Source organism: Cervus elaphus, chromosome 12, assembly GCF_910594005.1.
Source record: "Cervus elaphus chromosome 12, mCerEla1.1, whole genome shotgun sequence".
NCBI lineage: Eukaryota > Metazoa > Chordata > Mammalia > Artiodactyla > Cervidae > Cervus > Cervus elaphus.
Genome location: NC_057826.1, coordinates 50310290 through 50336981, shown reverse-complemented (window position 1 = coordinate 50336981; position 26692 = coordinate 50310290). Strand labels below are relative to the sequence as shown.

Below are 26692 nucleotides of genomic sequence, written 5' to 3'. Positions count from 1 at the left end.
AAGTCTGTTCTGTACTTCTGTGTCTCTTTTTCTGTTTTGCATATAGGGTTATCATTACCATCTTTCTAAATTCCATATATATGTGTTAGTATGCTGTAATGTTCTTTATCTTTCTGGCTTACTTCACTCTGTATAATGGGCTCCAGTTTCATCCATCTCATTAGAACTGATTCAAATGAATTCTTTTTAACGGCTGAGTAATATTCCATGGTGTATATGTACCACAGCTTCCTTATCCATTCATCTGCTGATGGGCATCTAGGTTGCTTCCATGTCCTGGGTATTATAAACAGTCCTGCGATGATTCCCCTGTATTCTTAACTCTTTCACCCCTCCCTTTGCTCTGCTCCATTTACACCAGTTTCCTTGTTGCTCCTTAAACATGACAGGTGTGATCCTGCTTCAGGGCTATGCAAGTCTTTCCTCTTGGCCTAGAATGTTCTTCCTCCATTTATCCTCACGGGTCATTCCTTCATCTCCTTCGGACATTTACTCAAATGTTACATTTTTCATTAAAATGTCACCTCCCGGACCTGACCACACTATTTAAAATTTTCCTCCCCACTGGAAGGTCTCTTTCACTTCCTTCAATTTCTCTCTAGCACTTGTCTCCTTCTAATATACATATATGTTAACTGTTTATAGTTGTTTTCCCACTAGTATGTGAACAGCATTAGCATGGGAATCTCTGTTTTATTGACTACACTAACCCTGGTGTCAAGAGCAATGCCTAGTAAATAGTAAGAGCTTAATTAACATTTGTAGAATGAATGAATGAGCTATTCCACTGCTTGTCATATACTCAAGCATCATAGAGATGGGAACTATATCTCTGTAATGACTGACCAACTAAGGGAAAGAAGTCACAGTAGATAAATTCAGTTCAGCTGAAGTACTTAAGGCAGGCCGTGGATTTAATTATTCTGTCCATTTTTAATTCAAATACTTGTTCTCCCCAAATAAATTATATCATGTTTCCAAACGAAATTAACTGCCTTTTCTTCCTTTCTTAAATTTTCACAAAATCAAGAAAAGAGGGCATATTACAATGGGCAGAGTGTGCAGCAAAAATATAGTTATTAAAGCAATGCTTATCAACAGTCCACAAGTCAAAAGAGGAAATTCAAGCTTTCTAAAGGAATACAAACACAGTTGCTCAATTCATTAATAGGATGTTTCCTTTCCAGAGATAAGGTATAGGAACAGATATGAGAGGAGGAAAAATCAACAGACGGGTTGGTTTAATTGTACAGTTTCTAAAATACACTAACCCAAGGAGGGCGAAATTTGACCCTTCTGATATGAAGACCTTGTGTTTGTTATTAAATAAACAGCACTTCCTGTTCACCTGAATGTATAATGTTTCTAGAGGAAATGTCAATGCTTGGACAATTCCAGCAACTTGTCCCCCCAAAATGATAAGTTCACATTTTAATCTTTTCAATGTATTTATATAAAGACATTTTTTTTTTCCACATGAAAATTTAAAGAGGAAGTTGACTATGAAGCCAAAGACCCAAGTTCTTTTTTCAGGACATGTGTACTTGGAAACTTTTCTGCCCCCTTGCAGCCCCCTCACAGGAGGACCAAGGACACTCAAAAGGCTAATAGGTGGAGAGGTCTATAGTCATTGCTGCTAAGGACAGGCCTTACCGGGCTCACTGCAGAGCAACTGACTACTCATTAGTCATCTCCATGGTGAGAGCAAGGCAACAAGGACCCTGCAACAGTCAGGTAAGCTGGTGGTGGCATTGCCCATTATCAAAGCACTACAACCTTGCAGAAGCAGTCACTAACTTAGGAAAGCCACTGTGCCAGACACAGTCATAGCTATGTCAGAGTACATGGAATGCTGGGAAAGTTGATTGTGAGAGAACACTCGAGGAACTGAATCAAAATCAGAAGTGAAGAAATACAGGCACATTGCAGCATGACATATTAATGGGAATGTCATTCAAATTATACGAGTGAGTGAGTGAGTGAGTTGCTCAGTCGTGTTCCAACTCTGCGGCCCCATGGACTATACAGTCCATGGAATTCTCTAGGCCAGAACACTGGAGTGGGTAGCCTTTCCCTTCTCCAGGGGATCTTCCCAACCCAGGGATGGAACCCAGGTCTCCAAGATTGCAGACAGATTCTTTACCAGCTGAGCCACAAGGGAAGCCCAAGATACTGGAGTGGGTAGCCTTTCCCTTCTCCAGTGGATCTTCCAGACCTAGGGATCTAACCAGGGTCTCCCTCATTGCAGGTGGATTCTTTACCAACTGAGCCATCAGGGAAGCCCCAAATTATACAAACTGGTGTGTAAATCACTTTTCCAGAATGTACTGTATGCAGAAAACCAGTTCTACCATATACAAGATATGCTTATCTGTTTACAAAGGATCACTTCCCCATCATAGAAGAATGTAACTTGCAGCTAATTGCCTTCTGATAACCTGAGATCTCCCTGTAGCTCAAACGGTAAAGAATCTGCCTGTGATGCAGGAGACCAGGTTCGATCCCTGGGTCGGGAAGATCGTCTGGAGAAGGGAATGGCAATCCACTCCAGTATTCTTGCCTGGAGAATCCCATGGACAGAGGAGCCTGGTGGGTTACAGTCCATAGGGTTGCAAAGAGTCCGACACGACTAAGCAACTAACACAACCTGATAATTATCTCTGGAGCTTTAGAAAAGAAACTGTTTCACCGGGTAACATTTGTTGGGCAGGTGGCTAAGAAGGCTGGGGCAGAGAATGCACGTACAACATACACACACACACAGCTGTCTCCCCCCAAGGAAATGTATAAACCACAAAATCAGTGACCATTCCATTCACATACCTAAATAAGAGTTTTGACTCAAGAGGCATAAAGATGGAGTAACCAGACCTAGTTTATTCTTATTATCTAAATAATCATTAATACTACAGGCTATCCACCCTCCCCCCTGTACCCCGGTACCCCTCGCCGCCCCCTCCCCCCCTGCCCCCGCCAACTAAAATGAGTTCCAGTTTTGACAGTAAATTATATGGTGACCTTACCTAATGGCTGCTTCAATCTTTGTTATGGAACATTAAGCTTTGGCTGTGAAGCTTGCAAAATTAGTGCTGTAATTTTCCTGTAAGGATATGGATGGTCACATTGGTTAAATCACCCTGGCTTTTTTTTCTGGCAACATTAACAAAACAAGGGGGGCTTTATATTCTTGTGCATCGGCCATTTATACAGCCTGCCATGATCACTAAGAAATAATGGTGATTCTCTTGCTGGCCACCGGGGATTTCAAATGTCACCAAGAGTTACGAGAAAAAGTCTCACGGTTTTATCTTATTTCTGGCTTGCTAGACCAAAAAAAAGAGGTAGAGATTTTAATCAGAAGCTATTTATTAAGTTAATAGTACAAAACAGGAGGCCTTCTGTCCATCAAAGTCCTCTCCCCACTACCAAGCCTAGAATTATTAGGAATGGGCACCTCCAGAGAGTGGAAAAGTCGATACCAATTCAACTGAAATCCAGGTCTCCTCCCACACTTACCCAGACAGCTGGTTCTTATTATGAACTCAGTGAGAAAGTGAATGAAGGAGCTATTGGAAGTGGGCTGAGCTACCAGTCAGTGTTCACCCAGGGCAGCAGTCTGCAAGTCAGCATATCTACTCTCCACACTCCAGGAGCAGGCCTCTGACCCTGGGGGATGCCACGAATTCCACAGCCCTCGTCCCCCACCCCACACAGTACCAGCATGCCCTAGGCATGTTGGCACATGTCCCTGGCCCTCAGGTAGCAATCCGCCCACAGTACAGCTCAAAGTTCAGTCCCATAGATGGCCTTATGACGTAAATACTCTTCTAAGCACTGCAGGACGTTATCATCCACCCTTGGGTCAAACTTGTTTGCCAAGAGGTGATGGTTCTGGAGAATCCAGTGCAGGTCCCCGGCCCCATAAATGCAAATGGCCCGCTGATGGATTCCAGAGCAAGGTGCATAAGGTGCCCCCATGCTGACATCTCCCTCGTGGTCCTGCCACTTGACCAGCCTGGCGATGGCAGTCATGTCTGAGATGTGATACTTGGGGTGGTAGGGAACAGAGCCAGGCATCCATGGTGCACGCTGAAGGGTGGCCCAGAGGTGTTCATCAGGGCTATAGGTGTCTTTGGCCCATTCAATCAGTCTTTGGGATTTGGGGTTCTCTAAGACATGCTGGACAAAGGCTCGAGAAGCCACAAAATAGGCATTCCCCGTGAACATAGGTAAATTATCAGGGGGAGGGTCCTTCATCTTGCTGGTTAGGTACAGTCTGTCTGTCACCTCGTAGCGGTATTTCCAGCGAGTTTTTTTGTACTCAGAAGGTATCTCAGACTCCATACTGTTCTTCCCATTCAACATCTTGAGGGCCAGGACCATCTCGGCGTTGGTCTTTATGGGGAAGTCTGTCCCGCATGTATTCAGTAAGTATTTCCATGGCACCGAGCTCTGGAGCAAGTCTTCCATACAGTTCAGGTCAGCCTGCACTCTGGACCAGGAGGCATAAACCACTGGGACCAACTTACTGGCCATGAAGACATTGGGGAAGCAGGAAATAATGGCCTTGACTGCCTCTTTGAAAGTTTCTGGGGACTTCTCATCCACATGGACACAGTATATGTTCTGAGGGGCATACACAGCTCGCAGCAGCCGTTCAAAGTTTTCAATCTTCTCATGGACCACCATCGAGTATGCAATGGGGAAGTCTAACTCTTCTTTGCTCAGTGGGAACTGTATGAACTTCCTTCGGGCCTTAAACCGCTCACAGTCTCTGGTCATGTTGAGGTAATCAGTGTCAGTGAAAGGCAACCGCTTCTTCTTGACTTCCAGGTTGTCCAGGAGAGCCTGGCTCACTGCTTCCTGGTCCCCTCGTGTGATCCCAGAACAGTTGATCGATCTCTTTGCTGGCAGCTTCAGGTTCTTGTATAAGACATCTCTACAACGCTGACTTTGGAAGCCCCTGGACTCCAGATCCAAGGAATCTACATCACATTTCAACCTGAGAGAAAGCCTCAGAGCAACAACGGCCAGCAGCATATAGCAGCCCAGGGCCCACAGATGATGACCCCGGCAGAGCTTCTTCTTCCACCCAGTCATCTTCATGGGATGAGAGATCGGTAGAGTTTGGGCACAGGGAAGGCGGAGGAGGAGATCCTTGGACAGAACAAAATGCCTTTAGTTACAAACTAATCCGGAACATCCTCAAGGAACATCAAGTTCCAACTCCAGAGTGATGGCAAAGATAGATTTCTTCTCTAGACAAATGTCCTCAGTCAAGTCCTGCCTGGGACCCTTGTGGATGGAGATCTGTAACCTGACGCTGCAAACCAGCTGATCATGCTGGGCCTGGAGTTAGGACCCGGATCCACCTCCACCCGGGAGAGAGAAAAGGAAACAGCCCTGCTGCTGTGAGGGAGTACTGAGTAAGAGGAAGTCCCCACCCTTTATTCCAAGGAAGAGAGGACTTCTGCCCACACCTTACCACCCTCTGTCTGAAGTAGCTTTTATCTGGAGGACAGAATTTGTGATAGGTCTAGACAGAAAAGACAGGAAGTTCACACTCTCACCTTCAGTTCTAGAACTCCAAAGTGCTTTTAAAAGATAAAGTTCACTTCTTGGTCTTATTTGACAGTTCATATTTTAGATGCTTTCACCACACATAATTCACTGGTTAGATATGGCATCTAGCCATGCTTTCAAGAAAATGTTCTTAAACAAGTACAAAAAATTGAACATAATTTCAAAAATACATTGTAGTCATTCATATAGATCACTCTCAGTCTACTCAGATGTAAAATCTATCCAGGGACTTTCCTGGTGGCCCAGTAGTTAAGACTTCACGCTTCAAAGGCAGTGGGTGCAGGTTCAATCCCTGGTTGTAGAACTAATTTCCCACATGCTGCACAGTGAGGCCAAAAATAAATAAAATATATCTACACACATGGAGAAGGAAATGGCAACCCACTCCAGTATTCTTGCCTGGAGAATTCCATGGACAGAGGAGCCTGGCGGGCTACAGTCCATGGGGTCACAAAGAGTCAGACACGACTTTGCGACTAAACCACCACCATCCACACACAGAGACACACAGAGCTATGCATGTCAGTATTTAATGAGTGCTTTCTATGAGTCAGAAATATTTCTTTACGTTGTCCTGTTGGATCTTCACAGCATGCTTAAAACACAGTATTATTCGGCCTCTTTTATAGAGAGGAAAACAGAAGCTAAATAACTTGCCAAATATCACATACTTATAAGAAGCAAATCTGGGACTTGTCCATATTCCCCCATCGTCCCCAGTGTGTGTGTGTGTGTGTGTGTGTGTGTGTGTGTGTGTGGATCTTCACAGCATGCTTAAAACACAGTATTATTCGGCCTCTTTTATAGAGAGGAAAACAGAAGCTAAATAACTTGCCAAATATCACATACTTATAAGAAGCAAATCTGGGACTTGTCCATATTCCCCCATCGTCCCCAGTGTGTGTGTGTGTGTGTGTGTGTGTGTGTGTGTGTGTGTGTGTGTGTGTGTGTGTGTGTGTGTGTGTGTGTGTGTGTGTGTGTGTGTGTGTGTGTGTGTGTGTGTGTCTGTCTGTCTGTCTGTCTGTCTGTCTGTCTGTCTGTAAGTAAGCTGGATACTTGTTCCTCCACCACAGTTACATTTTAAATACAATACAGGGTACTTAGAAACTACTATGTTAAAAATAAACAAAGTCCTACTATACAATACAGGGAACTATATTCAATGTCCTGTGACAAAACATAATGAAAAAGAATATGAAAAAGTATGTCTATTTAAATGTCTATTTGAATCACTAGGATACTTAGTACCAAAGAAAACCAGATACTATAGGGGGAAAAAATTCCTAAAAGGTGAGAAAGAGAGACAAAATGTGACATATCCTTCCAGCAATAACTCTTTTCCCTTATCACAATCTCCTTTGATACATAAGATTGTACCCACGTGAGGAATAACTTATGGAAATCTAAGAGGAAGAAAAAATGAACAATAAAGAAAACCCTCACCTTTAATAGCTTCTGTCCTATTTAGGGAAGATCTCTTGCCATGGGGTGTTTCTTTTTCCAAGGGTTGGGTTCTGTGGAAGCGAACATGAACACTATATCTCCTGGTCTCCTTTCAGCCTCTCCAGAATACGTTTTCTAACTTCCACAGGACATCCAAGAGAGACTGTGGCAGTCTTCTTCTTAATCTCTGTAAAGTAAAGAGCAGCAGGTGCCTCCGTCACTCACCCAGCTTCCTGCTCTCAGATAAGAGAGCAAGCTCAGATATATCATTCAGGATTGTATTTGCGAGAACAAGTCACCGAGGGAGGTGAGCAAGCAGAAAAAAATGCTGGCAATGTCTGAGAAGGCAAGCAGCTATTTGATCCAGAACAGCCTAGTTTGTAGCCATGCTCTCCTGCTGCAAAATCATTCATAACAACCTGTCAATACTCATGCAAGAACCTGAAAGCTTTTTGCCCTCTTAACAAGGAGCCATAAAAACATACAGGTATTCCCTTGCCTTCTTTTGACCTGGAGATCAGATGTCACTCCTCTTTTGTTCCCTGAAGACTCCCTGAATTTCACTGAAGACTGAAGCAATAAAAATGACCTTCAAAGTTGTTTCTTTTGTTGTTTTATTTGAAGGGAAAAAAGGTAAGTAAAAACCAGAGTTTGTTCTTTCATGGCAACTGCTCAAAAAAAACAAAACAAAAACCAAAAAATCCATTTGCCTTTCCATGACTGTTAATAATCTTTAGGCTGAAGAAATATCCTTGAGGTTCCAAATTGTAGATCTCCCTCACTAATGTCTGAGACCCTAGGGTTCCTGGCAGTCTGAACAAAGGATAACACCAAGAGAGTCCCATAGATGGTTTTGGCAATACAGTGTGAAAAATGCCTCCTTCAAAACTGCTGGCAGAGACTTTGCTGACAGGTTCTTCCCTGATGGTCCAGTGGTTAACACTATGACCTCCCAAAGCAGGGGACACAGGTTCAATTCCTAGGCAGGGAACTAAGATCCTCATATGCCACACCCAAGAAAAAACAAAAAACTGCTCACATTGCTTGCCACTTTGTCTCTCTCTCTCTCACCCTCAAGTCACTCCTCCAAAAATGCAGCTGCTGCTGCTAAGTCGCTTCAGCCGTGTCCGACTCTGTGCGACCCCACAGACGGCAGCCCACCAGGCTCCCCGTCCCTGGGGTTCTCCAGGCAAGAATGCAGCATTCCTCACCAAATGTTTGAAATAGCAAATGTAATATTAATAATTTCATGGAAAGAATTTAACTAGGTATCAAGTAAGTGAAAGTGGGGGGAGGGATAGACGATGCTAAATTATTAGGGAAGTAGAAATTGCTGGAAGTAGGCCGGAATGAGGGAGATACTTGGGATTTGTTTACTTGAGAATTTGGGAAGAGGGTGCCAACAAGCAGCAACTCAGACCTCTGAGAGGGGAACCCTAAGCAGATGGTACCTGGGTCACTGAGCTCAGAGGAGATCCTCTTAGCCTGAGATCCAGACCTCTCCTGAAGAGCCTGGTGTCTCCGTCCTCCGCTACTGTTAACTGGATTCAGTGCAGGCACAGAAAGGAATGGCCACAGCGAGGTAGAAGGGCGTTGCCATGGTGATGCTCGGTAAGCAACGTACAGAGAAAGACAACAGGAAGTTCCGCCTCCAGCCTCGCTCCAGCGCCCCCTATTGGCAGAGTGTAACAGGGGGCGCTGATAAAGCACTAACATGGTTTGCAGACTCCCCCATTCCACATAACAAAGGTTGAGTCCAGAAGGGCAGGCTTCATGTAAAGGCAACAGTGTAATATCCGGGGCGAGTTAGTGCTGCCTTCCTTCTACAAGAATTGTTTACACAGCCCCCAGTAAAGCATTGGGAATTTAGGTCTTTTTCTTTTGGTGACCTCCTCTGCCTGTTATGGGCTAGTGGTAAAGATATGAGATGTGGGTTCGATCCTTGGGTCGGGAAGATCTCCTGAAGAAGGGAATGGCAACCCACTGTAGTAGTCTTGCCTGGAGAATCCCATGGACAGAGGAGACTGGTGGGCTATATAGTCCATAGAGTTGCAAAGAGTCAGAGGTGACAAGCAACTTAGCATGCACTGCTGGTTTCTGACTATAGATGAAGACAAACCAATGGCAGACAGCCATATGGAGTCATATACGCCCTCTCTTATGCCCCTCCCCCCCATCAGCTCTTGTCTTCTACCAGCTTTCGTCACTCGGAGGCAAAAACAATTAAAGGATAACACTTACTTCAGTATCTGGATGTAGCAAAATCTTTCTAATTTGTTTTATATCTTTCTTTGCTTTGATGACCACCTCAAAGTCCCACCATCTTTCCCATAAAAAAAAAAAAAAATTCACAGACTCTCTCAATAGATATATATCTTAAATATTTGATTTTTAAGGTAACCTAAACAGGTATGCTATGGTTTTTCCAGTAGTCATGTATGGATGTGAGAGTTGGACTGTGAAGAAAGCTGAGCACTGAAAAATTGATGCTTTTGAACTATGGTGTTGGAGAAGACTCTTGAGAGTCCCTTGGACTGCAAGGAGATCCAACCAGTCCATCCTAAAGGAGATCAGTCCTGGGTGTTCATTGGAAGGACTGATGCTGAAGCTGAAACTCCAGTACTTTGGCCACCTCATGCGAAGAGCTGACTCACTGGAAAAGACCCTGATCCTGGGAGGAACTGGGGGCAGGAGGAGAAGGGGACAACAGAAGATGAGATGGCTGGATGGCATCACCGACTCGATGGACGTGAGTTTGAGTAAACTCCGGGAGTTGGTGACGGACAGGGAGGCCTGGCGTGCTGCGATTCATGGGGTCGCAAAGAGTCGGACACGACTGAGCGACTGAACTGAACTGAAACAGGTATCCACTTTTACTTGTTAAATATATGCTAATAGAACATTAACAAATTGTGGATATATTTTTGTTAAGATAGTCTGCATATTAGCAACACCAAGTGGCACACCTGGGTTTTGGCAGGAGAGATCTAGCTCTGAATCCTGGCTCTGTTACTCTCTAGCTGTGTGACCATTGGCAGATTCTTTAATCCCTCTGTGCTTCAACGACTTCCTTTATATAGATGGGGCTATATATATAATGCCCATTTTATTGAATTGTTGTGAAGATTAAGCAAGATAACATATGAGAGACAGAGGAGCCTGGCATTCTGCAGTCCATAAGGTTGCAAAGAGTTGGACACCACTTATCGACTGAACAACAACAGTGAGTAGCTTGACTTTAAAGCTGGATACGCAGCCCCTTGGTGAAGGTAACTGTTAGGTGATCTCCAGTGGGGCCTAGTTTTCTCCCAGAATAGCTCAAGGAGGGTACAAATAGTGGTCTTTAACTCTGGATCAAGGGAAAATGTTGATGCTGGTGATGTGGCTAGACAGGTAGATCAGGGAAGAGACCTGGAATTGGCCCCTTCTCTGTGCTCTTCATATATGTGGTCAGTATTAGCACTGCAGAGAGAAGGGGTAGGTGTCAGCTGACGCCAGGGAAATGCAGGAGAGAAAGCAGAATGGCTAGAGAGAGATACAGGAAGATCAGGAGCCAGGCAACCCACAGAGATCACAATACAGCAGATTCCACACCTTAACTCCATGCTGGCCTTGAAGAGAAAGTTCAGCACTGGCAAGAGGGAGGAACAGGGGACTGCCCAGTGGTTAAGGATCTGCCTTGCAATGCAGGGGACACAGGTTCCATCTGCGATTGGGTAACTAAGATCCCACATGCCGTCAGGCAACTAAGGCTGTGTACCACCATTACTGAGCCCCTGTGCCACAGCTAGAAAGTCTGAGCAAAACAAGGAAGATGCCCAGTGCCCAACTGAGACCCAATGCAGACAGCAAAATGAATAAATAAATACTTTTTAAAAAAAGGAGGGAGGAAGAGCCCAGCCCCAGAGTGCCTGGCGACCATGCAAGTTTCAAGGCAGGAGCCCAGACCTAGGAAATGAATCCCTTCATGTGGGTTTCTTTTAGCCTTGTTGAGATACAATAAAGCCAGGTGAGCCTGGGGACAAAGATATTTACTAGTCCCAAGCAATGAAATTGATGAGGGCCCTAGTGGCTCAATGGTAAAGAATTCACCTGTCAATGCAGGAGACACAGGTTTGATCCCTCTGTCAGGAAGACCCGTTAGCGGAGGGAATGGCAACCCACCCCAGTATTCTTGCTGGGAAAATCCCAGTGGGGTCACAAAGAGCCACACACAACTGAGCATACACGTACACACACACACTCACCTCCCTCAAGTATTGAAAATAAAAGCAACATTAAGCCCAATAATAAATATGTCTGACACGGTCCTAAATTCTCACAATGACTATTGCTTTGGTTTCATTTCTGAAATAGCAGACTTTTCACACTCAGGCCCCTCAGTCCTTTTCTCCTAATCATGAGTTTCATCTGATTATTGGCAAACAGTTTTACCTGCTTCCATGGTCTTTAATCACAAACCTCTGTTTGTCTGTGAAATGGTCTAGGAGTTCCAAAAATGGGGAAACTAAGGCAGGCTCAACATGATGGATCTGGAAGAATGCGGTAGAGTTTGGTGTTAACCTTGATGCAGGTACAGAGAACCCTGGGCTTCCCAGAGGGCACAGCAGTAAAGAATCTCCCTGCCAATACAGGAGACGCAAGAGACACAGGTTCCATCCCTGGGTCAGGAAGATCCCCTGGAGTAGCAGATGATAACCTACTCCAGTATTCTTGCCTGGAGAATCCCATGGACAGAGGAGCCTGGCAGGCTACTCTGAGAAAGATTGTAAAAAGTCGGACACAGCCCAGCACGTACACATGCACACACACCCTATAGTTCCAACAAGAGGGTCAGAGGAAGGTCCAGGCAGCAGAGATCCAACCATTTGAAGCTGAGTTTACAAACTAGCAAATGCATCCTTTTACTTATTTCATTAGGGTGGTATTCATCTCTAGTATCTGTCAGTTTTGTCCTCTCATTAACTGCAAGCTCCTGAAAACATATTCATTCTATCTCACTTCCTAGTGCAGTAGGTATTAGCAGAATTCTAATGATACCCAGAAGAGAAAGTCTGCTTGTGGTCAGAGAGAGCAAGGGGAGTCCCACTGACCGGCTAAGGAGAAGGGCCCATGACTCAGAGACAAAGGAAATAAAGAGAGACAACCAAGCCAAGTTAATATGTTATCAGACTGGTAGAACTAGAGTCTGAAAGAGATAGAAGGTACTGAGGAAGGTGGGATGTAGGTACTTTAAGCCCTCACCTCATTCAGTGTTCTGTATCATTAGGCTCTTGGAGAAGATGGACTATGGTCTCTAGCCACAGAGAAGTGGTTCAGAGACCCAGTGTGATCATCTTGGTCTCCAATCAGGGATGTAGAACACAACTCAGGCTCAGCTAAGGTTGGCTTCCTGGGGGCACTCTCCAGTCCCACGCAAAACTCTCCCTCCCCCTGGACACACTCTGCACTCCTAAAGAAAAAAGATTCAAGAAAGAAAAAAAGGAAGAAGAAGAAAAAAAAAAAACACCCCACAGAACTCAGTAAGAACTTACTTGCTAAATGCAGAGGAAACTTCTGAGAGAAAAGAAAACAATCTCCTCAGGTGAACTAATCCAACTCTCCCTGCTCCTCCCATCCCCAAGGCGGATCACTCGCCAGGTTATGAAGGAAGCCCCCTTTCCTCACTCCCTCTGCCCGCCCTTTTGGGTGATGCTCCCCTGTCTACCAAGGCCAGGGTTCCTGCTTCTCAGCACCACAGATGGAAGGGCAGCCATGGCCAGGCTTTTTCTATGCCACCCCAACTCCCACTCCGTGAACACATCAAGACACACTTGTTCGTCCTCATCGTGGTGTCATGATCCCAAGGGCAAGGACCATTTCTGACTCAGCTCTGCCTGCTTAGAGTAGTTAGTGTGAGAACTTGCAAATGACAGATACAGCAGAAATGTTTCCTGAATTGAACAGCTTCCTTGGTGTCCCTGGAAGATCCTCTAAGTACTGGAGTCTTGAAACCAAGGCTTACTACTAATTACTGGACTTGATGGATAGAGGCACCCTCCAACTGTACACAAAAATACAATATCACAGAGTTGAAGCCAACTGAAATCCGAACAGCATTAATTAAATCTATTTTGCTTAAGAAACTTCCTCAGAAGAAACTTGCCAAAATTCAAATTTAAAGGCATATTAATTTGAGATTATGTTACCTCCTACTGAGTCATTATAAAGTAACCTTTTAAAGGGAACCTGTAACAAATGACATATACAATGACACTGTTTTATTCGCTCACTGCATTTAACATTGAGGAAGCTGCTAACATTTCGGTATTAGAGATACCAAGTGGATTAAGGACAGTCCCTACTCTCAAGCTGAATATTCATTGGAAGGACTGATGCTGAAGCTGAAGCTCCAATACAGTGGCCGCCTAATGCCAAGAGCTGTCTCACTGGAAAAGAACCTGATGCTGGGAAAGAGTGAGGGCAGGAGGAGAAGGGGACGACAGAGGATGAGATGGTTGGATGGCATCACTGGCTCAATGGACGTAAGTTTGAGCAAGCTCCAGGAGATGGTGAAGGACAGGGAAGCCTGGAGTGCTAGAGTGGGGTCACAAAGAGTCAGACATGACTTAGCGACTGAACAACAACTCAAGCTGTTTATAGTCCCATGTGGGAGAAATGTTTGAAAATAGATTATAATGCCATGTATAAGTGCAAAAAAAGATGCGTGTTGGATATAATGGAGGACCAGAATTTAAAACTAAAAAATAAATGGTTAGAAGTACAAGTGCAAACAAATTAGTGTAGGTTTTAGTGAAATCTAGAGAAAGAATATTAAGAATTTGTCTGAATGCCTCCTGCATTGTTTCAGGAAGGATCTTGGCTAATCGCTATGAGAAGAATAGATATTATGGATGAAAGAAAACATCCCCTTATGGAAGTCATTTAGAAAAAGAATGTTAGATCCCTACCCCACACTATAAACATAAATAAACTACAGATTAAAACCAATAGGAAAAGAGTTCTAAAAGTTCAGGAAATATACAGAATAATGATACTTAGGTTGAGAAAGTATTTTAACTATTATATCAAAACCTGAAAATTATAAACAAAAAAGAAACAGCTTTGACTGTGAAAAAATCATAAACAAAAATACAATTTAAAGTGTAAAATGGGCTTCTAGGAAATCTCCTTAAAAGGGAGAGGCTAAGCCCTTCTTTCCTTTCTTTTTATTATCATGAAAGCAGGTGTAATGGTTGGAGCTCTGGCAGCTACTTAGGACCTGGAGACAACATTGAGGAAGGGAGCCATCAAGCCACTTTACCAGTTCTAGACTGCCTACTTCTAGGCTTCATTTATATGAGAAAGAAATTTTCTGCCTTATGTGGCCACTATTTTTTCAGGTCTCTGACATGAATCACAAATACAGAAGCTGTTTCCTAACTCAGGGACATTTAGAAACATAGGTATGAAACAGGCATAGGTTTCAGGGGAGTAAAAAGTTCTGAAACCTGCAAAGTACCGAACAGGAGCTCTAATTTCTATACTCTCTACCACCACCTCTCCCATCCCTATAACACCATCACCATTATTTGTTTCTTATTTGAAAACACATTTCAGGAAAACGTCTGGAAAGGAATGTACTAAAATATTAACCATGGTAATCTGGGTTGTGTGATTGTTGCTGGTTTTCAGTTTCCCCTTTTTGTCTCATCAGTTTTCTAATTTATCTAGAATGCACAGACATTATATTTTTTTAATTTTTTAAAAAAGCTACTTTAGAATCATCTTAGGAAGCAAAACAAAATAGTGCTCTCCACTCTTTAATAATATAATAGCCACGATGTGGAAGCAATCTAATGTCCATTGATAGAGGAATGGATAAAGAGAATGTGGTATCTTTATACAATGGAATATTACTTAGCCACAAAAAACGAAATAATGCCATTTGCAGCAACATGTATAGACCTAGACATTATCTAAGTGAAAAAAGTCTGAGAAAAACAAATGCCATATGATATCACATATATGTAGAATCTAAAATATGATACAAATGAACTTGTTTACAAAACAGAAACAGTCTAACAAACAGAAAACAAATTTATGGTTACAAAGGAGGAAAGGGGCTAGGGGAGAGATAAATTGGGAATTTGGAATCAGCAGACACAAATGACTATATATAGAATAAACAACAAGGTCCTACTGTATAGCACAGGGAACTATATTCCATCTCCTATAATAAACAATAAAAAAGAATATGAAAAGAAATATATATATATGAATCGCTTTGCTGTATACCAGAAACTAACACAGTATTTTAAATCAACTATAGTTCAATTTAAAAAAAAAAATCATGCTGTCTTTGATTGCAGAAGTCAAACATGATGCTTTTTCCTTATTTTACCTCTTTGCAGGTCTGTGTAAACAGATCTAGTCTTTATTTTTTGTGGGGAGGGGGTGATGTAGGATTGTGTGTATGTGCATGTATTTAAGTCTAGCTGGATACTAATAGAAGATATCTTTTTAACAAATGTAAAATTGGAAGTTTTAACGAGAACCTAAATAAAATTGGAACACTTGCACCACCAAACACAAAGTGCCACTTCACTTACTCATATGATCTTTTAAAGGAAAATGACCACCATGCCAACTAATATAGAAATATAAAAATGCATTAAATGACAAAACAACACATATCTTGGTTCTAGTTTCTTGAGCTTAACAAAATAGAAATAAGAAAACTACTGGCTCTTCATGCCATCCTTTTGGAGAGCACAAAAAATAGTATTTCTAGGATGGGGCCCTCTCTAGGCTATCTGAACCCATAAGGTTGTATCTACAGTATGCACTGTGGACAACAGTGTATGGTTTCATGTGTGTGGTTATGGTCATCGGCATCTTTCAGTCATAGACTGTTGCAACAACATGCTGGGCCCTGGGCCGAGAGAGTCTACCTTCTTGAGTGGGGAGCAGAGGGAAAGGGGAGGAGGAGGAGTGCAGGCTTGTAGGAACCAGTGGTGTCTGTGACTTCTCCCCCACCTACACCTGCTGGTCTGAAAGGCAGAGTGGATTCCTGAGCAATTGGGAGGCCAGACAGACTGAACTTGGTCCTTGGTACCTCTCAAGGCTTCAAATATTGTAGTTCCAGCTCATGGGAGACTAGCTTTGTCTTTTTTTTTTTTTCCTTTGTTACTTTTTTCGAACTGAAGTATGATTGATTTATAGGGTCATATTAGTTTCAGGTGTTTCAGCACAGTGACTCGGTTATATAAGTATATGTATATACAGTGACTCAGACAGTAAAGAATTTGCCTGCAGTTCAGGAGACCAGGGTTTGATCCCTCGGTCGGGAAGATCCCCTGAAGAAGGGAATGACTACCCACTCCAGTATTCTTGCCTGGAGAATCCCGTGGAAAAAGGAAACGGCTGGGCTACAGTCCATGGGGTTGCAAAGAGTTGGACACAGCTGAGCGACTTTCACTCACTCATATATATATATTCCTCTTCAGATTCTTTTCCCTTGTAGGTTATTACAGAATATTAAGTACAAGCATTGTCTTTGCCGTGGACGGTAAAGGTGGGCAGCTGCAGCCTGGGTACGCTTCCCATGGTTGACAGTGGACAGGAACCCATGGTGGAATGGGTGTGGAATTCAAGGACTCAAAGCAGAAATTGGACCTCTTTCTCCTTGGGATGCTCCCAGACCCTCTCCCTGCCTCCGTTATCTCATCCATACCAACAGGCATGCACTGGTAAGCAAGTGCCATGCAAATATAGAATCATGGAGGAGCTCACAGTTTAGTAGCAAAGAGAAATCAACAATCAGGGACAATTACATGTGGAAAGTGCCAAGGGTATTTGTAAAGTAGACTGAAAGCTCTGTGGGAAAGTGGGATCCCTGGGAGACATCCTGAAGGAGGTGGCCTTTAGATCATGCTGGATGACTGTACAGATCTGTCAGGCAAAGAGTAGGGTTAGAGCAAACAGTCAGGCTGAAGGGTCACCTTCGTTGCCTTATCCTCAAGAGAACAATAGCATTCCTCACCCTAGCGTGAGATCAAGAATTTTTCCCACTTTCCATTCAGTTCCTGGAAGTAACCGTTTCTATGTTCAGCTCTGGACTTTGACCCAGTTTATTCTCTCCACCCAGAGGGAGAGGTCCCCTGCCACCTCTAGGCCTCAGCTTGGTTGTGACCCCCCCTACTTCCTTGTTCTCTTAAGATCCTGAAACATTACTTCATCATAGTATTTCCCAACACTTTCTCCAGTATGTCATAAATTCCTTCAGTTACAAGGACCGTGCTTGCTGGTCCACCTTTTAATCCCTGAAGGCTTGCAAATAATAAGCAACATAGACTGAAACATATTGTGTTCCAGGCAGGGTCTCAAGCCCTTTACATTTAATTCTCACAACAAATCCTGTAAGGCAGAGAGACACCGAGTAACTTACTCAAAGCTACACAACTAGCAGGCGGGAGGGTCAGAATTTGTACCCTGGGGTCTGACAACCACTCCCTTATCCGCACTTCCCTGACCACACTAGGAATACAATTCCTAGCCAGGCTGCCTCTCCGGAACAATTCCAGCACGGCCTCTGCCTCTCCCTAACTGAGAAGCCATCTAGAACGCAGGCTTTACCTTCATTGGGCCTCAGTTTTTCCACTCACAGTGGAAGGCAGAGTGGATCATGTCTAAGAAATTAATCTGCCCAAAGAGAGTACCATGTGGTGGGTTCACACGGGCAATCAGTTTCAGAGACAGTTTATTTAACCTCACTCTCAGTGCCTCAGGGGCACAGCAAACGTTTATGGAATTAGTGAGTGACCAGGTGGTTGAATGTCTGAAACCTGCCCTTCTCTGAAGGGAGGGAGGATCACTGAATCCACCCAGAAACCTAATGATTGACTCATGGTAGGAAACTTCTAGAAAAATGCATATCAACAGCAGTGAACATATATTATTATTATTATTGTGTGTGTGTGTGCATGCTCAGTTGTATTCAACTCTTTGTGACCCTATGAACTGCAACCTTCCAGGCTCCTGTGTCCATGGGATTTCCCAGGCAAGAGTACTGAAGTGGGTTGCCATTTCCCCCTCCAGGATATCTTCCCAACCCTGGGATCGAACCCCATGTCTCTTGCTTCTCCTATGTTGGCAGGTGAATTCTTTACCACTGAGTCACCTGGGAAGCCAATATTATGATGTTGATGCAAAAAGAGGATTCTGTTTTATCTGCCCTTTTGAATCTTGCTTTTTTCTCTTTACAATACACACTGAAAGTCATTCACTGTCCATACATTTTTGTCAATGTAAATTGAGTTATTCCCAATGCATTTCCTATTATAAAAATCGCTACATTAAAAATTATAGTTTTGTGTTGTGTTCAGTTATTTTTACTGACTAAATTACTAAAAGAATAATCTCTAGGTCAAAGATTATACAGCTTTACAATTGTCTAAACTGGCACTACCCAAAAGGTTTTACCCACTTTAACCACAAAAGTAATTGTTTCCCCTCAGCATCCCGAGATATTATCTCTCTTTTTTGTCTTTTCCACAATCAGAAAATGACAAATGCTATCCCACTATGATTTTTGTCTACTTTTCTTTGATTATTAGTGAGCTTGGGCTCCTTTTCTTTTTTTTTTTGGCCATTTGCTTTTTTCCTTGGCCACACTATGAGGCTTGCAGGATCTTAGTTCCACAACCAGGGATTGAACCCAGGCCCTAGCAGTGACAGTGCTAAGTACGAACCACTAGACCACCAGATAAGTCCCTGTATTTCTTCTTATATTTCTTTCCTGTTGATTTTTTTCTGTCCATTTTTCTATAGGGCTTTTAGTTTTTCTAACTGATTTGTAAGAGCTCTTTGAATTTATCAGTTATTTATCCTTTGTTCTGGTTTTAGAGGTATTTCCTCCCAATGTGTTGTTTGACTTTGACTGTGTTTTATGGGGTTCTTTCCAACGGTCAACATTGATGTGTTCAAGTTTGCAGTTATCTTAAATGTAGTTAAATTTATCTATACTTTTGCTTTGGCTTCTGAAATTCATATAATGCCTAGAATGCCCATTTCTACTCCAGGGCCATACAACTATTCACTCACATTTTCTTTAAAAAAATTTTGTGATTTTTAACATTTAAATTTTGGATTCATCTGGAATATATTTTGATGTATGGAATGAAATAGGCAAGGTAATGATTATAATAGGATCAAACAACTATGCCTTGAATTAAAACTGTGAGCCTTTTGACTTAGCACTTCAGGAAAATGCCAAGCACCAATGCATGGGGGGAGGAGGGGGCATGGGGACCTAGGAACACAGTGCTGCCTGAAGGGGGAGTGTCACTAAGCTCTAAAAATACATTCAATTTTGATTACATAAACACCAGTTCGTGATTTTGAAAAACCATACAGTGCTGGTGATTTTGTGGGGAATATCAGAACCTGAATAAAGAAAGAGAAAGCAAACAAACTAAATTTTAATTGGTATTATACAATGGGATTTTTGGTGCCTCAGATGGTAAAGAATCTGCCTACAATGAAGGAAAAGGTTTGATCCTTGGGTCAGGAAGATCCCTTGGAGAAGGGAATGGCTACCCACTCCAGTATTCTTGCTGGAGTGATTCCAAGGACAGAGGAGCCTGGCAGGCTACAGTCCATGGGCTCACAAAGAATCAGACACAACTGAGCCACATACACACCACATGAAATTTTATTACCTCTATTAAGAAGCATTTAATCTTGGCTACATTCTGAGTGATAGAGCTCAGGTATTAAATACGATACTCTAGTGGGGCTCTAATCACAATCCCGATTGAGGAAAGAAAAGTGGATGTGGTACACATTGTGATCTAGACAATTGTGCAAAGACAAACAGCATCTGACATGAAGCTGACTCAATTATACTCGTAGGGGGAAAGTTTTTTAAGGGGCTAACACGCTTACCGGTTCTGTGTGGGAGAAGCACAAAAAGGAGAGTTTAGAAGGCAGTATTCGTGCAGGAAGATAAAGTAACTCTGAGAGGCCAGTGGGCTGGAAGAAAGCAGAAACAGCCAGTGGAAAGCAAACAGATTAACTACAGGAGTATCAGGAAAAACCAGCCGCACAATCCAATGAGTGGCAGAAGAAGGAAGCCAGGCAGCCCTTTCTGGGGTAAAAGCAGGCAAGATACTAAAGTTCAAGGAAAGCTGGTCAGGATTGCCCTGAGAAGTGCTGATTGAAGCCCGAAACGCTTGGGTTAACTGGCACTCCCTTCCTCACGCCCATGAATGAAACCATTTTCTGCCCTGCAATGGAAATGGAATGGAAATGACGGGGAAAGAGGTAACACCTGGGATTTATGGAGTGCAACGGAATGACATAATGGAAAGGAAATGACAGGGGAAGAGGTAATATCTGGGATTTATGCAAAAGCCAGTGTCCAGAGACCACCTCAGGACATTCAACCTGATTACTAACCTCTTCAAAATGATTTCCCTCCCTCTCTGTGTGATTTTATAGTCAGCTACTGCTTGCCAATGTAGGAGACACAGGAGACATGGGTTCGATTCCTGGGTTGGGAAGATCCCCTGGAGGAGGAAATGGCAATCCACTCCAGTATTCTTGCCTGTGAAATCCCATGGCCAGAGGAGCCTGGTGGGTTACAGTCCACAAGGTTGAAAATAGTCAGACATGGCTGAAGCAACTCAGTACAGCATTTGACTTCTCTCGGTCTCCGTTTCCTCCCTATGTGGGAACCCCAACTCTAAACCTTAATCCAAACCTCTGACCCTGAATCTGAAAGACCAATTTTTTCACCACAGCACTACTGACAATAGCCAAGATATGGAAATGTCCACTGACAGAGAATGGATAAAGAAAATGTGGTGTGTGGTGTGTGTATACACATACACACACACACACACACATATACATACAATGTTTTGATCAGCCATAAAAAAAGAATGAAATAATGCCATTTGCAGCAACATGGATGGACCAAGAGATCATCATACTAAGTGCAATAAGTCAGAAAGAGAAAGACAGATACCGTATGTCACTTATATGTGGAATCTAAAATACAAATCAGCATATCTATGAAAGAAAAACAGACTCACAGATAGAGAGAACAGACTTGTGGTTGTCAAGGAGGAGGATGTAGGGGAGAGAAGGCACGGGAGTTTGAGATTAGCAGAGGCAAACTATCAATATTATGTATAAGATAAACAACAAGGTCTGACTGTATAGCCCAGGGAACTATATTCAATAACCTATGGCAAAACATACTGGAAAAGAATATGAAAAAGAATATATATATACACATACATACATATATATAATTGAGTCACTTTGCTGTCCACTAGAAATTAACACAATATTGTAAATCAACTATACTGCAACAAAATTAAAAAAAAAAAAAATTCTGTGTTTCTGCTGCCTGGAGTCTTTGTCCTGCAAGCAAGCATCATGTCAGAGCCACGGTTCAGAAATCCTTATTTAGTGGTGGACTTTACCAGGGATGGGAGGAAGGAGCAAAAGACTGGCAGTGAGGACTGCAGGGCAGATATGACAGTGGTCGAGTGGATATGATGAGGGCCCAACCAGGTAGGTGGCTGGTCAATGGGAGCAGCCAGAGGAAAGGGTTGCGAGGGACAGAAAGAATGTAGAAGCACCACAGGGAGAGATCTGAGAAGACTTAGAAACCAAATCCGAAAGCTAGGAGCCTTCTGACCCAGAGCTCACACTGGCAGCCCGAAGTCATGAGATCGCCAGGAAAAGTTAACCATGCTAATGCATAATTTTCCCAAAAGTTAAAAAACAACCCTTCCAAACATACACTGAAATGCATCAAATGCTCGGCTGACTACTTAATGGAAGCAGTCAGATGGTAAAGCTGGTTCCAAGAGATTTTGAGAAACTTGCTATTTGTACACACTTACAAAGGGAGGACTGATGCTGAAGCTGAAACTCCAACACTTTGGCCACCTCATGCAAAGAACTGACTCATTTGAAAAGTCCCTGATGCTTGGAAAGAGTGAAGGCGAGAGGAGAAGGGGACGACAGAGGAGGAGATGGTTGGATGGCATCACCGACTCAATGGACATGAGTTTGAGTAAACTCCGGGAGCTGGTGATGGACAGGGAGGCCTGGCGTGCTGCAGTCCATGGGGTCGCAAAGAGTCGGATACAACTGAGCGACTGAACTGAACTGATAAAAGAAGGCTAAGAGTCAAGTTCCTCTTGCAGATACTCCACTGGCTCATGCCCTACAAGGTAATAGAAAACCATAACATTTGGAATCTCTCTTCTACTGGGGAGGAATTGTTTGCATCTTAACAGAGTAAGATCTGCAAATAGAGCAGTTACTTGACTGAGTCTGCGCCCTTAATTAACAGCAAATAGCGAAGTCACAAAGAAGGCAATGGCACCCCACTCCGGTACTCTTGCCTGGAAAATCCCATGGACGGAGGAGCCTCGTGGGCTGCCGTCTATGGGGTCGCACAGAGTCGGACATGACTGAAGCGACTTAGCAGCAGCAGCAGCAGCAAAGTCAAATATTCATTCTCTAAATCAGTGGTTCTCAAATAGGAGTGATGTTGCCTCTCAAGGAATATTTGGCATCATCTGGAGATGATGGCTTCTGGCCACAACTCAGCCGGGAGTGGGGGGTGGGGGGATGACATCTAGTGAGTAGAGGCTAGTGATGCTGCTAAACATCCTACCATGCAGAGGACAAACCCCATTCCAAGATGTAGCCTGCCCAAAAGGTGAATAGCGCGAAGGTGAGAAGTCCTGCCTCAGGTAAGTAACTAACCCTTGGGTGAGCTTGTTGAAGAATGCCCCTGTGTTCATATCATGACTGCAAGGGTATGCTGCCTACCTCTTCCTCTTATCCCCAAGTTCTAAATAATTTTTCTTAATGATAATTGTCAACCATCTGCCTTCAAAGTAAAGTAGACTTCTCCTTTTTACAAGTATGTCACCCAAGTATTTTTTAAAGGTTCCTACTTTACCTGAAGGATGTCAGAAAAATTCAGTTCAACAGAACATCCTTTGCCAGTTATTGAACCTTTTGTCTTATTAAGATCTTACTACAGTTGCAACAAAGACGATGAGATTTTTCCCATGGAGCATGCAAATGCCCAGAAGTTTCTTAAAAAACAAGAATATCCAACCTCCTTGCTCCCCCAAAAAAGTGACAACTAAAAAGATGTGCTGATAGGACTGGGAGAAGTTGGCAGCAGGGCAGAAGCGCAGGCATAGGAAGTACAACTGGGAAAAGAAAAGAGAGGCTGATGACCCCTCCGCTGACCCAGCCTGAGCACATCTTCTCTGCCGTTCCTGCTCCAGACCCATCATTCCAAATCTTGGCCAACTCTACTGTCTACCCAGGCACCAGGGCTCGACTTGGCAGTAATCTCAGCTTCCTCCTTGTTTCTTCCCATCTACAGGAATTCGTTCATTCAGTAAGACATTTATGGAGCAGTAATTCCCAGGCAATGAGGGCAGTGAGTGCAATAGTCTTCTGGCAGATTGCTAAGCCCTCAGATTCCTCCTTGATTAGCTCTCCATCCTTACTACCCTCCTTTCTTGCCTTTAAACTCTATAGCTGCAGCCTCTTCAATTATTCCCCTGTGCCAGTCTGGCCTCCCTTGTTTTCAGATTATCACCTGAAACATAGCTCTGCCCATGCAGCTCCCCTGCCAAAAACAAATCCCCAACAATTTCCCTTTGCTCGGGGAATGGGCTCAAAGAATAAAATCCAGACACCTTCGGGTTATCATTAACCCACCTTGCTCAGGGACAAGACCACTGACAGCAGCATCCAGGGCACCCGGAACAGATGCAGGCTTCCCCACACCCGTGCCTTTCTTTGACATCCTGCTCTTTGTCAGCTTCCTCATCTGCAGATATCAAAGATACATCAATTAACATATCTGTCATGCTAGATAAATATTTTCTCACCCCAAAATAAATATGCCAATGTGAGATGACAACTTATGATCATCTACATCATGTCTGTAGATTAATAACACATTTTCATTAGATTTTTCATTTAAAAAATTAATTTTGCTACTTTTAAACATTCAAAGGTAGAGTTTTTAAAAACCTAAATATGAAGAGCAAGTTCTCTAGAAAAAAAAGATATTCATCAAGGGAAGCAAATGATACATTCTTTTTAGAATATTTTCACAAAGAATATTTATCATTTCAATACGGCATACAAGGGAGTTCTTGCTGGGCCAAATGTAGGCCCTTATCTTGAGGAAGTTAACAGACTACTAGAGAATACAGACTGGTGTTAGACCATGTTTTAGGTGATATGATAAGGTGCTTTGGAATCAAATATGTGCGTTAGGGAGGACCTCTGAGAAAGGTCACTCCTAGGCTGAGACCTAATGTTTGTTCCTATTAATTTTTGTTTTCCATTTTGTTTTATAAGCAGAAGGCTTAGATACCAGGATTATCCAGTCAAAACCTGAACCTCCTTTGGCACTTGTCACAATGTGGTAAAGATAGTCAATTACTCTCTGGCCTGGCACTCCTCTATTTCATGCCTTTGGCCAGCCACCTTCTTATAGATAAAGCCTATATCTTATTTATTATGTATCCCCAGGACCTAGGATTGTGGCTAGTATTTACGCCCAACCAACAGATTGGAATGAAATGGATGGAATAGAAAATAAAATCATGTGGTTATATTGGTGAACAAGTTCAGTCAGTGATCAATTCACCTATAATGGAAAAGAGTCTGAAAAAGAATGTGTGTGTGTGTATAACTGTATCACTTCGCAGTACACCTGAAACACTGTAAATCAGCTATGTCAATTGCTCAGTTGTGTCGGACTGTTTACGACCCCACAGACTCTAGCCCTCCAGGCTTCTCTGTCCATGGAATTCTCTAGGCAAGAATACTGAAGTGGATAGCCATACCCTTCTCCAGGGGATCTTCCCAACCCAGGGATCAAACTGGGATCTCCCATGTTGCAGGCAGATTCTTTACTGTCTAAGTCACCAGGGAAGCCCCCAAATCAGCTACACTTCAATTTAAAAAAAAATGTGATCAGTTCAGTCCAGTCATTGCCTTGACTTCCCTTTTCTCCACTGAAGTAAACTTACCAAGCCAGCTCTTCCACAGGCAGTTGCCACTTATAATACTCTACAGCACAATCGGCCCAGACTGGAGAGTGGTTAAATAAACCTACATATCTACCTGTGTATATGTTAGTCACTCAGTCATGTCTGACTCTTTACCACCCCATGGACTGTAGCCCACCAGGCTCCTCTGATCATGGAATTCTCCAGGCAAGAATACTGGAGTGGGTTGCCATACGCTTCTCCAGCAGTTTCCCGACCCAGGGATCAAACTTGGGTCTCCTGCATTGCAGGCGGATTCTTTCCCGTCTGAGTCACCAGGGAAGAGATGAGCAAGGAGACATAAATATTATTTAAATACATAAATAAATATTTATTGCTGGGTGAGACAGACTGAACTCTCTTACACAACTGTTGAAAGGTATAAAAGTCTGGACATTTAACCTTGCTTCATCATTTCAGGGAAAACTCACCATGTCTGAAGTAATACAACTGGCCTTTGAACAACAGAGGTTTGAATTGCACAGGTCTAGCTATACACAGACTTTTTTCTTCAATAAATACATACTGTAGCATTCCATGGTCTGTGGTTGGTTGAATTCATGGATGTGGAACTGCAGATGTGGAGGGGTGACTATAACGTTATACTTGGATTTTTGACTGCACAGAGGGTCAACTCCCTTAACTTCTGTGTTATCCTAGGGTCAACTGTAGTTTGAATACGTGTGAAATGTACTAGCTTGGGCTAGTAATAATATTTAAATAGGACTGCCGAGGTCTGCTTGACCAGGTAGGATCCTATTCTGTGAAGCCTGAGCCCAACCTTCTCACAAATTCTAGGGTGCAGGACACAAAGGCATCTAAAGAAGGGGTGACAATCAGAAACACCATGCTTGGAAGCTTGAAACTGCCTTTCATATCTTTTCCTAATCACCACCTTTCTTCAGATGTAAGATACCGTTGATTAAAAGATGCATCACTTTTCATGAGCCACTGAGGAAGAACAAATGCTACAACAAATATGCTAGACACAAAGCTTTCTGGTCATTTAGAATGTTTACTTTATGCTTATAGAAAGAGTTCCTTTCAACATGTTTCAACAAGTTTGACCTGTAACCTGTGCTCTAACTTTTAGCATTGACAGTGTAATCTTGAGGATGAAAAAGCCTGGGGTTTGTTCAGCATTTTATATTTGGCCACATTTGGAGCTTGGGTCTCGGCCCCATGGAATCACCTGTTTCTGGGTATTGACCAGCTTCCGTTCAAATTCAGCAGGAAGTTCCTAACAAGTTAACACTCAACTCCTTCATCATAGTTCAGAGTTATGCATGTCACACTGACATGCCATGGCTTTGAAATTTGTTTCAAGGAATGTTTTCATTCTTCCTACATTCGGGTACACTGCCTGACCCAGGATCAAGAATAAAACACAAGTTTTTATGGCTTTATAGTTAATCTTCTTTGTTATCGCTCAAAAAACACTCTACTGGTATTTGGGAGAAAATTTAGGATTGTGATTATTCCACCAACAATGAACATTTGCTTCTCTTATGTAAACTATGCCCCTTTTGTATGTTTTGTTTCAATGATGCATCATAAAGGGATTTTCT

General features: G+C 43.0%; 1 protein-coding gene across 1 annotated transcript; it reads right to left on the bottom strand.

Moving 5' to 3' along the window:
• Positions 1-3348: 3348 nt before the first annotated feature.
• GCNT3 (glucosaminyl (N-acetyl) transferase 3, mucin type) lies at positions 3349-8605 on the bottom strand. The gene is made up of 3 exons (XM_043918946.1): positions 8478-8605; positions 7027-7213; positions 3349-5157 (listed from the first exon to the last, which is right to left on the bottom strand). The coding sequence occupies exon 3, from the start codon at positions 5104-5106 to the stop codon at positions 3784-3786; it is 1323 nt and encodes a 440-aa protein (XP_043774881.1). The 5' UTR covers positions 5107-5157; positions 7027-7213; positions 8478-8605; the 3' UTR covers positions 3349-3783.
• Positions 8606-26692: the final 18087 nt, after the last annotated feature.